Source organism: Branchiostoma belcheri, unplaced genomic scaffold (assembly GCF_001625305.1).
Source record: "Branchiostoma belcheri isolate BF01 breed outbred unplaced genomic scaffold, Haploidv18h27 scaffold10, whole genome shotgun sequence".
Lineage (NCBI taxonomy): Eukaryota > Metazoa > Chordata > Leptocardii > Amphioxiformes > Branchiostomatidae > Branchiostoma > Branchiostoma belcheri.
In genome coordinates this window covers 3,698,953-3,720,402 of record NW_017802380.1, presented here as the reverse complement: position 1 = coordinate 3,720,402, position 21,450 = coordinate 3,698,953, and the positions used below count along the sequence as shown (strand labels likewise).

The following is a 21,450-nucleotide window of genomic DNA, read 5'->3' as shown; positions in this document are numbered from 1 at the left end:
GGGAGATAGACAGCGTCATCGGGCCGGACCGGGACCCCTCCATGGCGCATCGCGCTCAGGAAGGGACTAGTTTTACCTTGGAGATATTGTTTTTTCTGGGTGTTCTGAAGAAGTGAATTCTGAAGAAGTGAATGATGTATGGCCTTTTGTTTGTTATAGATGCCGTACACCGAGGCAACGCTGACCGAGGTGAGCCGACTGGCAAGCATCGCTCCGTTCTCCGTACCGCACACCACAAGCAACGACGTTACATTCAGGGGCTACAACATTCCTAAGGTAGGGCACTGAGTCAGTCAGACCCGCGACGCTTGTGCGTACCAGGGAAAGGCCCTTACTATAGTGTCCATGCTTCTCGATGGGTTAGAGCTGACCAGACATAAAAAAAATCAGGTTACCTACGTTCGGTAGAGGAAAAGTTACTAGGCAATCACGTTGCCCATTGACCGTAGGCGGCGACGTGATTGGGTGTTGACGGTTGACTAGGGCTGGTGGCATGCCGGTACGCCAGGCCATAGCCAAGCAAGTGGGTCAAGGATGCTGTTGTTTCTTGTAATGTTGTCTGCTACGTATACCGCAGATTCGCGAATAGTGGAAACAGATTCCCAGCACTGCTTCGTCCTTGTGACATTATTCTGCCAGTTCAAAACATGTTGACTGTCATGACAGGGTACCATCGTACAGGCAAACCTTTGGGCGGTTCACCACGACCCTCGACTGTGGCCGGACCCGCACAAGTTCGACCCCGCCCGTTTCCTGGACGCCGCCGGGAAGTTTGTGAAGAGGGAAGAAGTGATGCCGTTTTCCATCGGTGAGTTTATACGTACAGAATGTGAAGTAGATGGTATGTAACGTCGATGGAGGTTAGATATCCAGATAACGAGAATAGATACGCTAGAAAGCAGTTACTCAAGCAACTGGATAGATTTTGAAAATTGTCAGACGTTTCAAGTAGCTAGCATCCACTACTTTTCGTCAGTGGCTGCTAGTGCATGCTACTTGAAACATGTGGAAGTTTTCTAAATCTATTTAGGTACTTGAGTAACTGCATATTTTCTTGGGTAGATAGCATAAACTTAAAGATCAAACTTTATATAGTGCTCCTTTCATCATTGCAGGTCGTCGAGTTTGCCTGGGGGAACAGCTGGCCAGGATGGAGCTCTTCCTGTTCTTCACCTCTCTGCTGCAGCGCTTCAGCTTCAAGCTGCCAGAGGGCTCAAGTGAACCCTCCGAAGAAGGGGTGTTCGGGGCCACGCACTCCCCCGTGCCCTTCAAACTGGTGGCGACACCGAGAAACTAGATTGTGTACTACGTTACTAAACCTACCGATCAATTATCCTGTGCAAGTTTTCTTTCACTTCAGGTGTTTCGTCATTTTTTTCATCTGTTACTGTTGGATGTTTGGTCTACATGTTGCATCCGACACCATTTCTGACACAACATATGAAAACTATAGCTGGGGTGTCATTCTTATACATACGCGAATACGCATACGACCTTAGACAAGACGTTCTGCTATGCACATAACAGGTTTTGCGCTGGCAAAATACATTATGCCGACGAAAAACAGGAAAACACCCTGTATTGTTTTCACGTTCTTTTACATTTGCTTTTCATAGACTTTCATTGACATTTCATGCAATTTTTCTAGACAAAATGCAAATCAAAAGACGTGTTTCAGTCAGAATATGATACTGAATGAAAGATATTTAATTATTGATGTCAGGATGATATCGATACAAGAATGTGGTGTATTCACAGTATACACAGGTAATGTATATGTCACAGGGGAGATTGGAATCCAGGGGAATCCGGAACTCCCCTAGGGGAGATTGGAATTCCGATCTCCCCTAGGGGAGATTGGAATCTATCTCCCCTAGGACAAGTGGGAATTATTACAATCTCCAATTTTAAAAGGAGAAATTCTGATTGCATCAAAATGCTTTGGAAAATAGACTGAATTATTTCACACCTAAACTTTCAATCAAATTCAGCATAGGTAAGTGAATATGTAAATCAGACTCAGATATTTGCATCAGGCCATTGTGAGATAGTGAATCAAAAACCAGTTTTTCCAGTTAGTTAGTGACTTGGTATATAAGGGATTGTTCCCCATGCCAAGCCAGTCAAAGTGACAGCATACTGATCAAGTCATGGCGGAGGATGAACAGCAGCAGAAAGCAGAATTCTACAGATTGGTTGAAGAGCATATCAGCAGTGTTGGGCAGAAAAAGAATGAGTTCTAGTATTTCTACTACTAATCTGGGATCAGAATATCAGGATTCCAATCTCCCCTAGGAGGATTCCAGATTCCCCTAGGAGGATTCCAGTCTCCCCTAGGGGAGATTGGGATTCCAATCTCCCCTAGGGGAAATCAGAATTCCAATCTCCCCTAGGGGAGTTCCGGATTCCCCTGGATTCCAATCTCCCCTGTGACATATACACAGTATCAAATGTATACATTAGTATACACAGATTCAACTTATTCTCGCTTCTTGAGATAACTTCGAATACCATAATATGTCTTTCGAAACAGGGCAAGTTATATTATCAATAAACTTTGCATAAGATAGCAAGAAAGAATTTTTACGAATTACATGTATAGTGCATAACATGTTAAGTTGACTGTTCTTTTAAAGGGCTTTCCTTATGCAAACTGATTGTCTAGTATAATTGCTATGTTATGCTTACAAACACATCACAAGACGGACGGAAATACATGTAACACCGAATGTACACGTCCTCAATCCTGGAATTCATCCGCCATGAAAGCTATATATACCGACTCCGATTAAACTCAATGGTAGGGGGATCAAAGTGGGTCTAGCTTTCACGCATTACTTGTATCCCGATTTGAACTGTCCGAAACTCTCAAATTATTTCTAAACTATGCTTTACATTTCTGGATGTCCTTCTTTGTCCAATGCATGGATGTTCAAGTTGTTATTTTCATAAGGCTACAGGTTAAAGGGTTTGGAAAATGTCGAATTTTTCTAGATTTTTGGATCGGCAGGGATTTCTAGCTTTTGTGGGCCGGTTTGTTCCGGTTGTATACAGTACGGCTGTAGATGATGTCACGGGGATGTGCTGTACGCTTCTGCAACAGCACCCTGCTGGTCAGTCCTGTAGATCCCGCTCGCGCCTTTGCGTTTTTCTTCTTCCTTCACTCCGTAAGGACCTTTGCCGTGGCTGGTTGGTGCGGGATTCTTGTCATTTGCCTCCTCTTCGTCCTCATAGTTTGGCTCCGTGTCCGCGGAGGACGGCAGCGACGGGTACTCTGGTTGATTGAACGGTTGGTTGCTGCCGGTTGGTTGCTGCCGGTTGCTGCCGGTTGGTTGCTGCCGGTTGCTGCCGGTTGGTTGATGACGGTTGCTGCCGGTTGGTTGATGACGGTTGCTGCCGGTTGGTTGATGACGGTTGCTGCCGGTTGGTTGATGAGGGTTGCTGCCGGTTGGTTGATGACGGTTGCTGCCGGTTGGTTGATGAGGGTTGCTGCCGGTTGGTTGATGAGGGTTGCTGCCGGTTGGTTGATGAGGGTTGCTGCCGGTTGGTTAATGACAGTTGCTGCCGGTTGGTGGATGAGGGTTGCTGACGGTTGGTTGAGGGCGGTAGCTGCCGGTTGGCTGAGGGTGTTTTCCTGCTGGGAAGAATCTGCCTCTGAATGACTTCCAGTAGCTTCTGTGTCTGGACAGTCTATTCCATACAGGGGGATCGCACAGATGTCGTTTTGCTCTTGGTCTTTCTTGTAGACCACTGCGTATGGCTGGATCTCAGAATCTGGTCCCTGGCCGCCGTCGAAGCCCACTGCATATGGCTGGATAGTCTCACTGTCTCCTGATGACTGGTCTTGGGCCGGGGTGGGTTGAGGGCCGCCTGTTTGGGGGTTCCGGTCAGATTCCTGCATTTCAGTCGGTCGGTCTTGACGGGCCAAAACTTCGCCATGGCCACACCAGCGTTTGTAGATGAAGAAGACACCTAATGGCGACAACACGAAGAGGAGGGGAACCACAACAGCACTGATCACGGCTATGGTGTAGGTTCTGTTGACATCCCTGTTGATGATGGCTGGACCTCCCCCAAGAACAATGGCACGGTCCATCTCTGTTGTGTGCTGAGAGGCTGACACGACATTTGTGTGGGTCTGCTGTGTGGAGGCCGGCTCCATGGAAATGGTCTTGTTGTACGCCTCCGGTGACCTGGCGGTGTTAGTTTTGCAGATGTTGTTTCTTACGGTAGCGAGTGGAAATCCCTGGAGCTCGGCCGGAGAAACGCACTTCGTCAAGTTGTTAAGACGAATCTGGCGGAGGCGGGGCAGGATGCAGATGAACCACGTCAGGTTCTCGTCGCATCGCAGGTCGTTTTTGTCCACGATAACACGCAGGTCACTTTGATTCAGGCGCATGACGTTGCTGTGGATGGTAGCGATGCGATTCTTTGTCAGGTTTGCTAGCAACAATGCCCGTGGCAGCAGGAAGGCTTCGACTGGCACCGACGTCAGGTGGTTCTGGGAGAGCTTCAGTTGTGCAAGGTTAGGAAGGCCACGAAAGGCATTTCGAGATATGCTGGAAATCACGTTCTTGTCGAGGTACAAGGATTCTAGTTTTTCAAGTCCCATGAAAGTGTCAGGTCCTGAAGGGAAACAATACATGGTTCAACAATTACTGCTGCTAAAAAAAGAACTTCATTACAAGAAATCGGTGTTTTCTGTTCTGTGAATGTATTAGGACAGTGTTTTATGATCATTTGGAAATATCAGATTCATTTATCATAGAATGGATTCTTACTCAGACGATTGCATGATGTTATTACACCATGGCTTGTGTTTCACACCATGATTACACAGTACAAATTCCTGGCAGCCCCATACCCCATCCCACCCGGTCACACCGGCCCACGACCCTGTCAATCAACTGAACCCCTATCTCCGCCCACTCACTTTCAATCCTTGCTGCTGAGGACGACGTACATACAACCCTCATAAACCAGTGTCGGCCAAATCACCAAACCGCTACCTATTATTACATTTACATTTGATATACGTGCTTTAGGGTGTGCATAAATAATATATTGAGTGCAGCAAACGCATGGATAATTTGTTTGTTTACGGGAAAGACAAACTACATATACAGGTTTAATAACACTTTTAATCAAGGAGCCAGATCTAGAGGGCTTCCTTCAACTCACCGAGACTGGAGATGCGGTTGTCCACAAGGCAAAGCACGATTGCAGACTGCAGACCCCGGAAGGCCCCAGGCTGTATGATGGAGACGTTGGACTGCTTGATTTCTATATATGGAATTTTCGGGGTGTCTGGGAAGGAGCCATCCGGGAGAGTAGACGAGCGGAGATGGGCAAGCTTGATGGATCGAGTTTCCCGGTGGAAGCCGGTTGGCACGGCGTCCAGACACCGGTCGAAGCGGTAGGTAGTCCCGTCATGCCCCACCCAGCTACACGGCTTCCCGTGTCCGTCGGAAGGACAGTTACAGATACGGATTGGCCATGGACTGGCATTGCAGCCGTCTGGGCATCCCCATTCAGCTGCAACAAGCACGACATGTAAATGTGCGGAGAGCAGAAGGAACAACACCAGTATCTTGCTTCGCGGCATCTTGATGACTGACTGGTACCGGTAGACCGATCCTGACTGTTCCTCACAATTAACAGTTAAACCAATGGCATCGTGGCAATGAGCGGTTCAACCAATGGGAAAGAGTGGCTGCATGTCTGTCAAACTGAATCTGCTCTATAACAAGTGCTCACGTGCCAATTAAGTGATGTAGAATTGCCAATGTTTTGTATTTTTTGTGACAAATTTGTCTGAGAAAGTTGATGTTCATTTAATGAAACATCCGGCTCAGTAATGGGCAAAAGTTTGAAAGTCATTTCAGTTACCGCCTACGCAGGACGGATATTGTGCAATTGCCAATTATATTTTTGCATTAGTTTATCATGAATTATTCTGAAAAGTTTGACTGTTTGATGAAATCGTAGGAAATGAGGGAAAGTTTGAAAGTCACTTTAGTTATAATTATCACCTACACATGGACGGAAATGCTACATTTACACGTGTTGTGCAATTGCAATTTAAAATAAAAAAAAGTTATGAATTATTCTGAGAAGTTTGATTCTTTTATAAAACATATCTTTGTACGGCCTGGAAAGTTTGAAAGTCATTTCAATTGTCACTTACACATGGACGGATATTAATTTGTTGCACTGCGTCCTTTCGATTACGGACAGTCTGTATATACAAATGCCCGTGATGAAACATATCTTTAATTGGTAATGAGGAAAAATAAAATTTAAAAGTCAAATTTAATAACCACCTAGGTATACACGTGAAAGGGAATTGTTTCACTAGCGTTCGTTATGCGTCGATTTACAATTACAGGAAGTCGGATTTTATATACTAAATTTACACGTACGATGCAGTTGCCTGGTGTGAATGTTTGTTAAAAGTTTGTTATTATTGCTACATATTTAATTGATAAGTTCATAGCTGAATTAATTGGATATTTTGGATGCTTAGTCCGTTAGCTGGAGTGAAGGTAATAATCGTGATCCCGGTAAATGCAGATGTAGGACCAGATTCGATGTTACATACCCATGTTTTTGCGCTTTAAAAAGGCCCGTCTTTACACCCATATTTTAATGCGATCAAAAGTGACAAGGGATTTTGTACTGTCATTGTTTGGCAAAAGACAAAGGTTCACGCACCATCTTTTTTTTTTTTTGCATGAACTTTGTTTTCAATGCATTATTCTGGCCATAATCTATCTATTTGCAAGTTTCCAGCTATAGATTTCAAATACTAGTACCTTTATTGTGGCCTAGCAAAAGATTTGCCGGATCCTATATCTGCTTGAACATTATATTTCATATGGCTTCCATCAAGGGTTCAAAGATTTCGGGCTTTTCCCCTTTTCGATATTTGGTTGCTCCCGCCCGTGGGATGATGGGAAGGACCGGTGCCCGCCATATTGGCGAGTGACGTCATTTCTCCTTGCGTGCACCAAATTGACGTGGCAGCGATCTCCCAACACACGGGCTTTCCCGGCGATTTTCACCCAAAACTTCCTCATAAAAACCCCCAACTCTGGTCCAGTCGCACAGATAAGACCACAGAGAAGACATCTTCACGACGTTCGCCTGTTTTACAAGTGGTATTTTTGCGTAAAGCGTGAAGAAAGCAACCGGAAGCAACGTTCAGCCATGGGTCTCAGTCTCGGCACCCTTTTTACAAAATTGTTCGGTAAAAGGCAGATGAGGATTTTGATGGGTAAGTCTTCTCTGTTTCCTTGTTCTTCCACACCGCTTTTTGGCCATATAAAACATTTTCTAAACTCACATATAGTATAGGACTCATTTCATTTGTATTGTCGATGGATTTGTGGAAAAAAAGGCTTGGACAAAAATGTATGTCAAATTTTTATGGCGTCAAACTGTGCTTTCAAATTCCAACCTGTGCAAAATTATATATGATATATGAGTGCGGCAGCCAGTCTGTTCAAATAATATCCATTTCATACTCAAGATTCTGTTAGAATATCTCTTGAGGCTTGTATATAATGACGAAGAAATAGGAGCAAACAAACTAGACAAAGGCTGATCACGAGTAAATAAGCACTATGAAAGAAACGTTTAAATATTTTCTAAAAATCTTTTTCGGATGTAAACGCGTAATTTTTTAATCTGGTCCCGCTTCTAGTCAGGTCTGGTTTAAAACAAGATAGGCATAAATAGTTCTTGAAATACGTGGCAATATGATCACGTATAAAATTTTATGCATTACCACGAGTGACAAATAGACATACATGTATACTAACCCTATTTTCTTGAGTCAGATACTTCTAACGTTACATAGAAGTGTGCCACAGTTGCAATATGTTCATTTCAAAACTATTTCAGCTCAAGAAGAAAATAAATGTTTTGAATCCCTTTCGGTTTGGACCAGATGTACTCAATTTGAATTCAATTTTTTCATCTAATTCCCATAAGGTATTAGGTCAAAATTATATGCATGCATTTATTCATATATTTCAGGTGTGGTCAAGGTATTATGTTCCTTTTTTTTTCATTTCAATGTACATTGCCAATGCCAACTTCTGTTAAACACATAGATACATTTGTCCAGATACTCTAGTCTTATCAATTTTTGTACAATGTATAGCCTTTAATTAGCCTTATCACATTTTTTTCTTTACATACATGTAGGTACAACATAAAGCTCAACATTCCATCCAAAATCATAGACTTCAGCAAATTATGCAGAAACTGGAAGAAAAACCTCATGACATTACAGTGAATGCACAAAGACAACAGGGATCTTTTCAATTTCATGGAAAAACCTTGAAAACAATCATATAAATAGTACAAAGTTTGGATGTAGCATTAGGAGTTGGTGTGTTAGAGTCTCTACCAGGCTTCAGAAGCAGCAAACTGCACTCCTTTTGCAGACTAACCAATTTCTACTCTTTCCAGTCACCTTTGAAGCCTGGTAGAGGCAAGGTGTGTCATGCCTAAGCTAACAGCAAAGTGACTCATATAGTCATAAATGCAGATTAACCCTAAAAGTGTCACATCCCAATTTGCATGCACTGCAAATGACCAAAGGCCTTTTACTCAAATGTCAGGGCTGATCTAATTGGCCATGCTAATGCATGCACCTCATTGGGTTTCCGATAGTTGAATAGACGGATACTCATGCAAAATAACCTGACATTAATTTGCTTCTGACCTTGTGTGACTTGGAGGTTTAATGTAGATGGCACACATGAGCACACAGTTGTACACACAGACAAGTCAACTACACACAAATGCACATATGGTCACACACATGTATATAAAATTCAGTGCACAGAGATACAGATGAATACACACTGAAAGTTACACACATAAATGTACATATATGCATGCACAATAAATTTACACACACACAATTAAAGACACATACACTCACACAGACAGTACCATGTAATGAAGTTAAGATAACATGTATAGATATAGACAGGTACTGTGGTGAACATGTGTGCACAGTGCACACACAGACACATACACACACACACACACACACACACACACACAATCCCACATGTGTAGTCAGATGGATGTTTTCCATTTTCTTTCCCACAACACCTATTATGTATCAACGCAGTTCTCTTCCATTCAGTTATACCCATTGTTTATCAATAGCCTCTGACTTGTGGTTGTTTCTGTTCCAGTTGGCCTGGACGCAGCTGGAAAAACCACCATCCTGTACAAGCTGAAGCTGGGGGAAATCGTTACCACCATTCCAACTATTGGTCAGTATCATAGTGTTACATGTGTAAATTTGCAATATCACAGTCATGACTCAAATGCTTAATGCAGCATTGCTTGTGTCCATAACTTTTTTGTGTCCAAAAATTTTGTGACCAATAAAAAGTGGGCTCCACCTTTCCATACTGTGCCCTAAACACTGGGTGGCTCTCACCAACCCACTGCCCCTTCATCATATTATCATCATATTTACATATACAATACACTCTCGGACTGGTTGTAAATCTTTGCTTGTTTTATTGTCTTTCCATGTTCTGTTTTCTTGATGTTGTTTTTGTGTTGTTTTACCCATTGCTAGGTTTCAATGTTGAGACAGTGGAGTACAAGAACATCAGTTTCACAGTGTGGGACGTGGGCGGCCAGGACAAGATCCGCCCACTGTGGAGACACTACTTCCAGAACACACAGGTGAGAAATGAAAGTGCAGTGGTCAAAATACTTTTTTCATGATCAGTGTCCTGCAATATTGTAGACTGAATGTCAACATTTTGTTCTGCAATTTGGAAGTACTTTCTGCAAACACACAAGCCCAATAGAGCATTTCCCAATAAAAAATGGAGCAACTTTGAAGCAAAATCTGCATTGTGCACTGTAGTGCCTGGGCTAAGGAGCATGGTATGTTGTTTGCACTGCACGTCTGGAATTGACACAACCCCTAGCCTGATTTATTCAGTCTGCAAAATTGCAGGTTGGTTTTCTTCTTCTGCATTGTTGAAAATGTCTCAAAATAAGGCCTTCAGTTGAAGACTGAGGTGAAAGGAACTGCTGATCATTTGAACACATGTTTTTGTTTCCTGTTGCTCATCATCATTTTTTTCCCCTGCAGGGTTTGATCTTCGTTGTGGACAGTAATGACAGGGAGCGGATGGCAGAGGCACAACAAGAGCTGGACAAAATGGTGAGGAAAAAAGTTGCAAATTTCATAGGGAAGCCATAGAAACCCCTCAAATTTCAACACTTTGGCACCCAAAGAAAACTACCCTGGTAAGACTATTAAAAGGAGGAGAAAGTCTTAGACTAGTAAGACCTGGACAAAGGTCAAAAGCAGTGGATGAAACAAGTCAGTCATTGATATATGGAGCAAAGTCTTGTTTGTTAATTAATCATTAATATAAATGCTTACCTTGGTAAAAAGTTACAAAATGGTAATATGGTTCCAGTGTTCGAAATACCTGTCTGCAGTCTGCAATCTGCAGATAGATTTTCAAGATTGCAGAACAAAAATTTATACAATCTGCAATTCTGCAGCAGGAAAAATTGGCACTTGGGATTTGGCGGTCTTGGCCCCAAGGACAGTCTCCTGTTCTGAAAGTGGAACAACAGGAGCTTCTTCACTAATTTGCATCATCCTTGTCTGGACTTGTCTATTTTTTGTTTCCTTTTTTACTTCCAAAAATTTGTCTTCACTAATTTGCATATCAATCAATAGTTCATGCTTATAAACCTGCAAAATTGTAGTATGGAGGCTTGTGTATTTGCAGAAAGTATTTCCAAATTGCAGAACATAATTTTGACTCTTCTGCAATATTGCAGAGCACTGAAAAAAAGTATTTCGACCACTGGGTTCACTTGGGGAGTTAAAAGGCATTGGAAGAAGAGGGATGGGCTCTTCAGGTTGTCAACGAAGGTTGTTTCTATTCTCCCCCCTTCTCCTCCCTTCCTCTGCTGGCTCTTACAGGATAAGCCAGCTGGCTAGCAGCTCAGGATGTCAGGTGTCCAGCTATCTCCATTCTCTATTTCCTGACCTCATCAGAGATTCTGGGGAGGTCACCGTAGAGCATAGAGATGGTCATGTGGTCCTCCCAGGAGACACTAACACTTTGTAAGAACTTCTTTGCCTGACATTGTATGTTTGTTTGTTTGTTTGTCAGTGTGGGGAGGATGAGCTGAGAGATGCCGTGCTGCTGGTTTTTGCCAACAAACAGGATCTGCCCAACGCCATGTCAGTAGCAGATATCCAAAAGAATCTCAAGCTTCAGGACCTTCGCAACAGAAAAGTCAGTACCATTTTTATCTCAGGCCAAGTTTGAACTTATTACATTCATATACAGATGTTTTATTTTTGGTGTGACCCCTATGTGTGTTTACTTGTGCTTCCTTATTTGTTTCCACATATTAAGCATGTAAGGGACACTGACAGGAAGTTAAGTCAAAAGTTTCTACATTTGGATAATATTTAATTGTCAAATCTAACCTCTTTGCAGCAGGAAAGCATTGCTTTTTCTGTGTCTTCTTCTCCGAACAATTAATGTCACTGACCTGGACAAGACTTCCATCACCATGGTAACCGGTGTAGCAGATGCCCTATGGTGCTGGAGCACATTATGTAGCAAGTGGCAAGACAGAGATGGACTTGTGTCACCATATGAATGAATGTGTTTGAGTAAGAATAAACAGAGCTTTACTTTGCAAATGTTACATGTACCTTTAAATTTAAAGTTTCTAGTAAAGATCATAGATTTTCTTCTGACTTCCATTTTGTTGTCTCCTTTCAGTGGTACATCCAATCAACGTGTGCGACACAAGGGACCGGACTGTACGAGGGACTTGATTGGTTATCTAACGAATTGGCCAGCAAGTAGACCCCACCCACACAATGCCATATATAGACATACTGTCCTCTAAACTAAAAAAAAAAACAATTCATGTACATTTCTTGGGTAGATTCCTAGTAGATATCTCATGGCCTAGTTGTTGAACACCGTAGGAAATAAACGTATGTTGCCATTGGCCATAAAGAGTAGAAAAGATAGTACGTGGCCCCCGAATCCTTTTTACTTTCTTTCTCAAACATTGCTTCTAAGTACAATGGGATGAGAAAGCTATAGCTATCTGAGAGCCTTTTTAGAAGCTCCAAGAAGTTAAGAAAAAAGCAGAACAGTCTTGAGTTTTAGTGTATAGAGTTCCTAAGCTAGAAGTAGTTCCAGACTGAGTTAGCATGACATTGTACTTAACATTATTAACTATGACAACTTATGATGGTTTTGAAGCTCCCAACTCTTTTCCCTGTGGACTGAGCAAATAGTTCATGTTGGCCAATATTAACACGAATGTGATAATGTTTTAAGAAAGGCACATTTTCCCAAACTAACCCACTGGAATATCTCACCCCCTCTTTGCATGAAGACCTGCTGTTATTTCAAATAAAGATTTATGTTTTTTTTTTCTTTCTCAATGTTAATTTGAATGACTTTTCCTGTTTAATAAATCACACGGTTTTGCGGTTGCATATCACAGCTATTTTGTTTATGATAAACAGTGTCCACAAACATAACATACAAATTATCAGTATGTTTGTTACATACTCTAATAGATATATCTGGAATAAGTCTTCAATTTTGTTAGCAGTGCTTGGGGCTTAAATTTGTGGGCTTTTTGTGACTTTGACTTCAATGAAGTTTCTTTTTCCAAAATAAAACATTCTACTGCCAAATGTTGACAATTCATAACATGAGCAATATTTTTTTTCATTCCTAAATCTTTCTCTTGGTCAGCTTAATGCCAATTTAAAAAAATAATAAAGTTACATTTCGTTCAAAGTGATACTGAATGTACAGTTGTGCGAATCATCTGCTTGGTTCAGTTAACCTCTGGTGAATGGTCTGTGGTACAAATTATCTGCTATGATCAGTTATCCTACTAGAGCACATATGTACTTTGACATTCTTCAGTTTTCAGTAAAAAGGACATTCCTTATGTTTTGATACTTTTGACCCGATGTGCAAATCAGTACACACTCTGGACCTTAACGAAATAAATCATTTAAAAAATCATACTAATAATATTATTATCACAGCTCCAAAGGGACACTTTTATTAATTTACTGAATGTTTGCAAACATCACTTGCAATAGTGAAAGAAACGGTATTTGTAGAAAAAAAGCTGGTCAGTGTTGCACTGTTAATAAGGGTTTTGAATTTCGATCCATTGCTAATCAAAAGAGAATTTCTTTCTTCATTACATCATTGTGAACGAAGAAGAAAATACTATAAGTTATAAAGGCCATGGAGGTTGATAATCAAGAAAGAAATTCATGAATCCAAATGTAATGTTTATGTAAGGGATGTCCTAGTATACTGCAAGTCGTCTTGTACCCACAGTTGTCTGTATCTTATGTACATTTTTCTGTACTTGTGTACTTCTGAAGATAAGTACAAGAAGGCATGGAGAGAAATTAGTTTGCCTTGAAATTGCTAAAATGAAAACAAAATGAAGACCTCTTGGACCAAAAATCAACGTTTGGCATAAAAAATTCACGACCTTATTGTTCACAAAGTAGGGTTAGACCTTGTTGTACATCCTTCTTCAGAAATGCACAGATAGTGGAATTTTTTGGCGACACCCCAGGGGCGTTGCCAATGCATTGGTATATATCATTTACAGGGTGGTGCGAAAGTCCTGACCGAGCAGAGAAAGCATCCGGCGCAAGACTTTTGAACCACCCTCTCCAACAGCTGGCCCAGACTACCGTCATATCTTTGTGAATGTCGCTTTTAACTTGAGCTTTGCGTGCAAAAGAACCATTTTATCTGTTGTATCATCACATTTATAACATTTTGAAATGGCATAGAGCTCATATATATTCGACATGATAGCTGATAGCACGAGTCACAAGTGTAGTAACAAACTCCACAAATCTATTTATTCTGTACAGTACTTCTAAAAGTGTTCAAAACACTGGAAAAATCATCTCGAACCTATTTTATTATTTCAGAAAACATGGGCTGTATCTGAAGAAGGTATTGCAAAGAACAATGGACAATATACATGAGTAAGGATAGAGGCATACGATGGCTATATAGTAGTAATATACATGTGGCCTGGTCGTGTTACTTATGTGGTTTCGACTGGTTCAAATCGGTTTCATCTAGGCTGGCTGTTGGGGGGAAAAAGAGGACTAGGGTAGCCAGAACTTCCATACATTGCAGTAATGATGTCTGTCATACATTGTGATTTTAGTTGATTTAGTAAATAAAATTTTCACATACGTCTCAAGTCGTTTGTGTTTTTCTTTATCTATAAAGTAGCCTTGCAACATCAGCAGTTGAAAGCTACAAAAAGTATAAGGTGTTGTACATTTTTTAGAGTCAGACCTTCAAATTATAGAGTTAGACAAAGACCAAAAAACACGGCCAAAATTTCGAGTGATTTTTTTCATTCATCAAATTGTTTAACACGTTTTTAATTTTCGTCGCTGTCTGATGTCTTTTTTTTTCTACGACCAAAAGACAACCATTACGTTTTAACACAGCCGACTTGTGAACGAATTCCGAGTATAATATTGGGAGGGGCTGACATGTTTGCATGTTACATGGACTGCTTTGTTTACATTCAAGCCACGGCCACTATTTAATCACACGTTGATCGAGTAACTGCACCAGTACTAGTGCCAAAGTCCAGTGCTCTGTACTAAAAAATGGACGAAAACGCACGATTTACATTTCTGTTAGTGATAGTGGTTGTTCTCCTGGCCGCCGCTTCTGGTCAGACTCAGGACACTCCCGTCCGAACCACGTCGTCCGGTCAGATCGCGGGATTCACCAGTACAGCCGACGGGCGGACTGTGGAGAACTACCTGGGGGTTCCCTTCGCCGCTCCGCCGACAGACAGCCTCCGCTTCGCCCCTCCCCGGCCCGTACAGCCGTGGGAGGGCGTGAGGAACGCGTCGGTCTTCGGTAGCGAGTGCGTCCAGACCTCGCCAGGCGGGCCCATGTCGGAAGACTGCCTGTATCTGAACGTGTACGTCCCTCGTCAAGTTGGGCAGGCGGCGGCGTTGTCAGTGATGGTCTACATACACGGCGGAGCGTGCGTAGAGTTTTTCGTTGTTGTTTTTTACGTTGTTTAAAGGTTCGTTTGACTAATTAATAGTAATAGTTTATTGCAAACCCATACCTGTGCGTAGTACTGTATATACATAAGGTGAGCATACATGAAAGACATACAATGAGGAATTACATGGTCTATGGTAAGGTTGCATGTCTACGTATACATGAAGGTTACTATATAATGTGGGATTGATTTCAAATGGCTATAGGTAACGCCCGGGTTTGTTGCCTGTCATTACCCCCAGTTATTGTTTTGGTTGTGTGTGCTTTTTTCTTGTTTTTTTTTTTTTTTTTTTTTTTTTTTGTCTTTTGTGGTCTTTGGTTATGGAACTTCCTACACCTACGTGTTGTCACTCGAGTGCACGAACACACAACAAACACACATAAACAAAACAATACCTCCAAACCCGAGAGTAACAACAAGAGAAAACGTGTTAACAGTGATTTATCCAACCATGACACCCGTTAGATTTCAATTCGGATCTGCTAGCAACATGGAAGGCGTGGACTGGTTGGCTGCCGTTGGTGACGTCATCGTGGTGACGCTGAACTACCGTCTGAACGTGTTCGGGTTCCTCAGTACGGGAGACCGGAACTCGCCGGGAAACTTCGGGCTCATGGACCAGCGGGCAGCCATCGTGTGGGTCAAGGACAACATCCGCAACTTCGGCGGGGACCCGGACAGGTGGGTGTGCTTTAAGTTTCTGTACGTATACAAAAATTCTACTGCATTACCAAAAAAAGACGCTAGGAGGATCACATCCTACTTATTTCTTTGATCAGTAGACCAAGACCTAATTATACTCCAAATACCATGCATGCGAAGCCGTCTCTCAGCCGGGACGGGGGGCGATACATATGTAGCCTTCCAACGACCTTCCGACGCCACAAGTACATAGAGTGAGGTGTGTCTGGAGACTGGTTCAAAGACTGAATGAGTCAGTCGACAAGACCGTTGAGAGCATTTTTTTAGTTAGAGAACAGTTAAAAGGACAGCACCAGAGGATATTGAATGTATTAATTTGGTCTACACATTAAAAAGTTGATGTATTTCAATTTTTACATTTGTCCGCCATATAATAACCCTGTGCACGCGTTTGAACTTCAAGCTCTCTGTAAGTTACGACGTATTCTCTGTCCTACAGCATTACGGTGTATGGCTTAAGCGCGGGTTCCATCGCGGTCAGTCTTCAGATGCTGAGTCCCATAAACAACGGACTGTTCAGCCGCGTCATCTGCGAAAGTGGCACGTCCATCGGCCCCGGTGCGATCAACCCCCGGCCGCTGGAGTCAGTCAGAAACCTCTGCCGCCTGATGAACTGTGCTAGCGACGACCCGGCCGCCATGGTATCGGAGCTACGAGCGGCGGACCCCGTCCAACTCACCAACGCTGCCGCTACATTTACAGGTAAGGATCGCATTGTATCCAGAAACATGCTCAGGCACGGTTCTGGATAGTCCACAAGGATCCAGAACCGTGCATTTGGCAAATCTAAGTTCTTGGATACGCGGAGACTATGGAAAACCATAACCAATTTAGCCATAGACCTGGATAGGCACGGCTCTGGATATTATAGTCCAATTTCTTGTGAGGTTACGCCGACGTTTAATCTTGGGCACTCTTGCTGTCGTCAGGCTTGGTTCATGAACGTGTTCTGTAGCGTGTAGGGCAATTTTTGCAGCAGACATGCATATGGGGGTGTCAGAAAACTGTTGAGCACTGTCAATGACTCACTGTACCGCAAATACTGCAACGCAAAAATGTAGCTGTATCCACCCCCATTTTGGTGTCCATATATGACATCAGATATTTCTCCATCCGTGCTGTAGGAACACCGCCGCTAAGGTACTGGACACCCGTGGTCGACGGAGACTTCATACCGGAGGACCCTCTGCACATCCTCCAGTCCGGGGCTTTGGAGAACAGGGACGTACTCCTCGGGAGCAACGACGACGAAGGAGGCTACTTGTATGAAGATCCGAGATTTTTAGCAGTGGATAACGTAGAGGCGGTCAAAAGTTTGGTTCAGGGGCTTCTGCCAGGATTCTTTACGGAGGTAAATCAAACCTGGCGTATATGTGGCGCACTTAACACTTATTTCCCACGACCCTCGTGAAAATGAGTACATAGCTTCACGCAGTTACTAGTACAAGGTATTTAGTAAAGTCTGCATGGTCTTAGGCAGCTCATACTTTCTGTGCAAAACTGGATGTGATACGTCTAAGGGCCGTTTACCAGTTATGTCAACATGAAATTAAATATTTAATACGATAATAGACAGTAGATTGCATCTTTTGTGATTGACATTTCTTCAACTATAACAGGACGTCTTGGAGGCTCTTACTTACGACTATGACATGTGGAATGAGGAAGACCCTGCGTCGCTGAGGAGGTCGCTGATAGATCTGTACGGCGATTTTACTTACGTGGCCAACACAGTCCAGAAAGCAGACTTATATTCCAAGGTGTGATTTGTACATTCGTGCAATCGATATTTCTCAAACAGACTCTTGCGATTTAGCCCCAGTACATTTCCTAAAAAGTTTATTCGCAATTACTGAATTCTTTTTCAAATTCTGAGACACCGTATGCTATATTTTACACTTTTGACAAAGTATAAAACAAATTGCAGCAACATGACCACGATTTAAGCATTACCAACCATTCTAAAAGTCATTACGCGTTGCCTTGGAATAAGACTTATTGACCTGTTAGTCACTAATTATCGATACTTTGATACTTTACTAAATATCGACCGTGTTCTGTATTCTGTACAGAGAAACTATACGGCCTACATGTACCAGTTCGCCCACCGGCTGTCGTACTCACCCCTTCCGCCAGGGGTCGGTGCTTCACACGCGACCAACTACAACTTCATCTTTCCATCGTCGGGGTTCTTGGAACGCGCTACTGACGGCGAGAAGAACCTCATGCGGACCATGATGACGCTTTGGTCCAACTTCGCTAAGACAGGGTAGGACGTGCATTTTTGCATAAATTATGCAAATAGAGTCTCTACCACGTCGGTTGGTAGATCCTTAGGGAGAACTATCGATAAATTTGCATATGCATCACGTGACTGTAACATGCATTAAAATTTAGTTGGCACCTCCCGGGAGTAATCAGCCAACATGGCTGACGATGCTTACGTCATAAACATGTGATTCCACGTGCCTTTAATCATAACGCTTTAGCGTACGTTCACTTAGGCCTCAACGCATTATGTGTCAATCATAGTAAGCTTTTGGTAAAGCTTTGTTAATACAGAGTATACTGTACATGTGTGTTGGTTATCAGAGCTGTATCTATAACGGCTTAATAATCACGTTTATCTTTTACCAGCAACCCAAACTCGCCAGCAGACACAACCCTGCCGGTAGACTGGCCCAAGTACCTCCCATCTACCAGACAGTACCTCCGCCTTACCGACACCATGTCCCCCGGCTCCGTCCTGTCCAACCTCCGGCCCAAACACACCTTCTTCTGGACCAAGACGGCGCCTGCTTTGGACGGAAGAACGTGCGAGTGTCAGACCTGTACCCCCGGCGTGACGTCTGGTGCCATCACTTTTGTAGGGAAGACTCTGATGGCGTGCGTCGTCGCGTGTCTAATGTCTTATATGTACAACCATTTTCCTGGTGCCGGTAGTTAGGAAACGATAGGGCTGTATGCACTCACGTGACTATTACGTAAGTGTTGTCCACCATGTTGGGCGGTTAAATCTGGAAGTTGCTGAGAATGTGTTTAACGGCACGGTCATGCGGTTATTACATTATACACCTGCTACATGTATTTTCAAGTCCTAGTTTCAGCCAACCAGCATGAGATGCTTCAAGGACATTGTTGGGCCGTTTCATAACTTGATTATCACTTTTCACAAGGCCGAATAAAGCAGTACACTAATTATAAAGTTAGTCATCCAATGACATTTACATCACGACCTACCGTAAAATACATGAGCCTTTTTTGCGCTGAAATCGAAGCTGCTTAGAGAAATAAAAACAAACAAAAACACAAGCTTCAATGGGATCAAAGTTCGTTTTATTTAAAAACAAGCTCATGTTGTAAGAATGTTTCTAGAAACAGCTAGACATAAGCAACTGAATCAAAAAAAATTCCACGGAATGATGCTACGTATAATTGGTAAATAAATGCAGCGCTAGCAGATATAGAAATACGTTTTAATGGGGGTGGGTGGGGCTATGGGATTCGTCTATTACTTCTAACCAATGAGGACCGTGCTTCACTTGTGGATACCAATATTGCCTTATATAGTGTGTCACCATGGCGACGCATCAGAAGAAACTCGTGACCATCCTGACGAACTCGTCGATGCTGACTTGGCCGTCCATGTTGTTATCGGCGACTCGGACTAACTCATCCACGGCCTCGCTCGACAGCTCCATGCCGACGATGCTGGACATGCCTTCCCTCAACTCGTCACTGCTCAGGAAGCCATCTCCGTTCTAAAACAGCCAAAATCATAAAACTCAAGAGATTTACCACAAATAAGGAAGCCATCTCCGTTCTAAAACAGCCAAAATCAGATAAAAACTCAAGCCATTTACCACAAATAAGGCGATACAAAGCCGGGAGGTCTTTTTCAGCACAAAGGAAAGTGCCAGGGACTCCAATTTGAGCTTATCATGAATAAAGAATGGTTTAGACAAACACATTATGGACACGCACCTTGTCAATCCTGTTGAACGTCGCCACCATGGCCTCCTGGCTTTCTCGTGGATTGTTTAGGGACTTTTTTATTCCCTTAAGGGCGTTCACAACTCCAGGGAAGTCGTACAAATCCATCTTTTTATCCGCGTTGAGCTGGCGCTCCCTGATCATAGCCTACATGTCATATGGACAGTGATATAAAGTTACTGTTAATGACTGGTTGGTTGAAGCTTTATGATATACTAAAATTGCATTACAGCCTAATCATTATTTTGGTTCGGCCTTGCTGCACCAGCTTGGCTTTTACAATTTTCGAGGCCTCTTATCAGATGCCATCCAATCAGACAACGAATTGCCATAGCGAAGTGTCAAATACAGCAAGTACATCATTCTTTAAAATGCCCCAAATATCAATATCCAAATATCAATAATGATTTTTACTGAAGCACTAACCTGGAAAGTCAGTACTAGTCTACTGAAGAAGACCAGAGTAACTGGTCGAAAGCTCTAGGTGAGAACCAATCTTTGTGTTGGATCGAAAGTTTTAACTTCAAACCGTTGATGTAACTACCAACACAGATGAACGTTCATGGTAGTAATGTTACGTACATGTACGAGTTTGTTGGTCCATGGCAGTCCCATGTCCCTCACCACGTTCAGCAGCTCCTGGGCCGAGATGGACCCGTCCTTGTTCTCGTCGTACTTCTCAAACAGAGCCTGGATGTTCTCCGCCATTTTGATCGCCATTTTTATGTCTACATGTACACAAATTTAAAAGTGGTAAGATTCATTAAAAGTTGTAAGATTCATTAAAAGTTGTAAGATTCATTAACAAAGCCCATAGGCTCAATGTTACAGCTTTGCTAAATAAATGAAAATGATCTAACTCCAAGTATGTATGATAGATCGGTCGTGTCTTGTCACGGAAAAGGCTCTCTACATTTGCAGACATTGGTTCTGTCACGGACTGCTCGGTCGAAAAGTCTACAGCATCAAAATCGTACGACGACTTACGACAAATGTGACCGAACCGTTATTAACAAAGGTTTTATCTGCATAGCGTTACTTATACTGAATACACGAAACCATATAGTTGATAAGATGTCGTCAGTTACCTAGATTCTGCCGCGCTTTGCGTCTTGAGATGCTCTTCTTCCCGTGGCTTCAGACGAAGTGGTAAAGAAATGGAAAAGGGAAGTGTCTTTGCCTGTTCACGCCCTGCAATTATGGACATTAACGGGAGAACTGCTTTTGATTCACTCCGCCATCTATTACTATTTATATTAATAATTAGTCAATTAGTAATTATCGTTGTATTAATGGGTTTTCAGTAGTTGTCTGTTTGTATGGAAAAACCAATGAAATATCCAGTCCATTTTGTTGCCTAGTGTAAGGATACAGAGTAGGGATAGAAGATGTTTGTTTCGTTAATAATTTAATATAATGATTTAAGCGTTATTGCTTTAGTCATTTTTTCAATAAAACATGTTGTTTTGTACTAACCTCTCTGATATAATGTCAGTATACTTAAACTGACAGTTGGTTTATATTTTTTGTTTGTTTTCGTGTGCGTCTTATGCGATTTGATTAGATCAATTTTTATGCGCCGTCAAACAGTCTAATCTCACCCCCATGTTC

The 21,450-nt window shown here is 42.5% G+C and overlaps 5 protein-coding genes across 5 annotated transcripts in view; 3 read left to right on the top strand and 2 right to left on the bottom strand.

Annotated features, from left to right (window-relative positions):
- The window catches only part of LOC109470627 (cytochrome P450 2U1-like), a 4,095-nt gene extending 2,332 nt beyond the window's left edge, over positions 1-1,763 (top strand). Inside the window, exons 4-7 of the mRNA XM_019769655.1 lie at positions 1-59; positions 160-276; positions 667-808; positions 1,116-1,763. The exon at positions 1-59 is cut by the window's left edge and continues 106 nt beyond it. Of these exons, the coding sequence (XP_019625214.1) occupies positions 1-59; positions 160-276; positions 667-808; positions 1,116-1,297 (500 nt within the window). The 3' untranslated portion in view covers positions 1,298-1,763. The remainder of the gene's footprint in view (positions 60-159; positions 277-666; positions 809-1,115) is intronic.
- A 1,308-nt stretch (positions 1,764-3,071) lies between these two features.
- LOC109469129 (SLIT and NTRK-like protein 4) lies at positions 3,072-5,605 on the bottom strand. Its single transcript, XM_019767525.1, has 3 exons — positions 5,182-5,605; positions 3,591-4,626; positions 3,072-3,345 (listed from the first exon to the last, which is right to left on the bottom strand). Exons 1-3 carry the CDS (start codon positions 5,603-5,605, stop codon positions 3,072-3,074), a joined length of 1,734 nt encoding a protein of 577 aa, XP_019623084.1.
- Positions 5,606-6,960: 1,355 nt separating this feature from the next.
- Positions 6,961-14,310, top strand: LOC109471400 (ADP-ribosylation factor 4). Its single transcript, XM_019770689.1, has 6 exons — positions 6,961-7,276; positions 9,219-9,299; positions 9,614-9,723; positions 10,142-10,213; positions 11,187-11,312; positions 11,811-14,310. The coding sequence occupies exons 1-6, from the start codon at positions 7,210-7,212 to the stop codon at positions 11,895-11,897; spliced, it is 543 nt and encodes a 180-aa protein (XP_019626248.1). The 5' UTR covers positions 6,961-7,209; the 3' UTR covers positions 11,898-14,310.
- A 353-nt stretch (positions 14,311-14,663) lies between these two features.
- LOC109469122 (carboxylesterase 5A-like) lies at positions 14,664-18,793 on the top strand. The gene is made up of 7 exons (XM_019767511.1): positions 14,664-15,120; positions 15,610-15,825; positions 16,286-16,548; positions 16,971-17,224; positions 17,466-17,606; positions 17,919-18,115; positions 18,484-18,793. The coding sequence occupies exons 1-7, from the start codon at positions 14,732-14,734 to the stop codon at positions 18,791-18,793; spliced, it is 1,770 nt and encodes a 589-aa protein (XP_019623070.1). The 5' UTR covers positions 14,664-14,731.
- Positions 18,794-19,160: 367 nt separating this feature from the next.
- Positions 19,161-21,002, bottom strand: LOC109471216 (calmodulin-4-like). The gene is made up of 4 exons (XM_019770505.1): positions 20,928-21,002; positions 20,422-20,567; positions 19,831-19,986; positions 19,161-19,607 (listed from the first exon to the last, which is right to left on the bottom strand). The coding sequence occupies exons 2-4, from the start codon at positions 20,557-20,559 to the stop codon at positions 19,437-19,439; spliced, it is 465 nt and encodes a 154-aa protein (XP_019626064.1). The 5' UTR covers positions 20,560-20,567; positions 20,928-21,002; the 3' UTR covers positions 19,161-19,436.
- Between the last annotated feature and the right edge of the window lie 448 nt (positions 21,003-21,450).

Coding starts and splice junctions, on each gene's coding strand:
- LOC109469129 (XM_019767525.1), bottom strand. CDS start 5,605: ATGCCGCGAAGCAAGATACTGGTGTTGTTCCTTCTGCTCTCCGCACAT. Junction 4,627..5,181: donor CAACCGCATCTCCAGTCTCG/GTGAGTTGAAGG, acceptor GTTTCCCTTCAG/GACCTGACACTTTCATGGGA. Junction 3,346..3,590: donor GCTACCGCCCTCAACCAACC/GTCAGCAACCCT, acceptor ACCAACCGGCAG/CAACCGGCAGCAACCAACCG.
- LOC109469122 (XM_019767511.1), top strand. CDS start 14,732: ATGGACGAAAACGCACGATTTACATTTCTGTTAGTGATAGTGGTTGTT. Junction 15,826..16,285: donor TTCGGCGGGGACCCGGACAG/GTGGGTGTGCTT, acceptor TCTGTCCTACAG/CATTACGGTGTATGGCTTAA. Junction 17,225..17,465: donor AAACCTGGCGTATATGTGGC/GCACTTAACACT, acceptor CAACTATAACAG/GACGTCTTGGAGGCTCTTAC.
- LOC109471400 (XM_019770689.1), top strand. CDS start 7,210: ATGGGTCTCAGTCTCGGCACCCTTTTTACAAAATTGTTCGGTAAAAGG. Junction 9,724..10,141: donor ACTACTTCCAGAACACACAG/GTGAGAAATGAA, acceptor TTTCCCCTGCAG/GGTTTGATCTTCGTTGTGGA. Junction 11,313..11,810: donor AGGACCTTCGCAACAGAAAA/GTCAGTACCATT, acceptor GTCTCCTTTCAG/TGGTACATCCAATCAACGTG.
- LOC109471216 (XM_019770505.1), bottom strand. CDS start 20,559: ATGGCGATCAAAATGGCGGAGAACATCCAGGCTCTGTTTGAGAAGTAC. Junction 19,987..20,421: donor GGACCAACAAACTCGTACAT/GTACGTAACATT, acceptor TATGACATGTAG/GCTATGATCAGGGAGCGCCA. Junction 19,608..19,830: donor CGTTCAACAGGATTGACAAG/GTGCGTGTCCAT, acceptor TGGCTGTTTTAG/AACGGAGATGGCTTCCTGAG.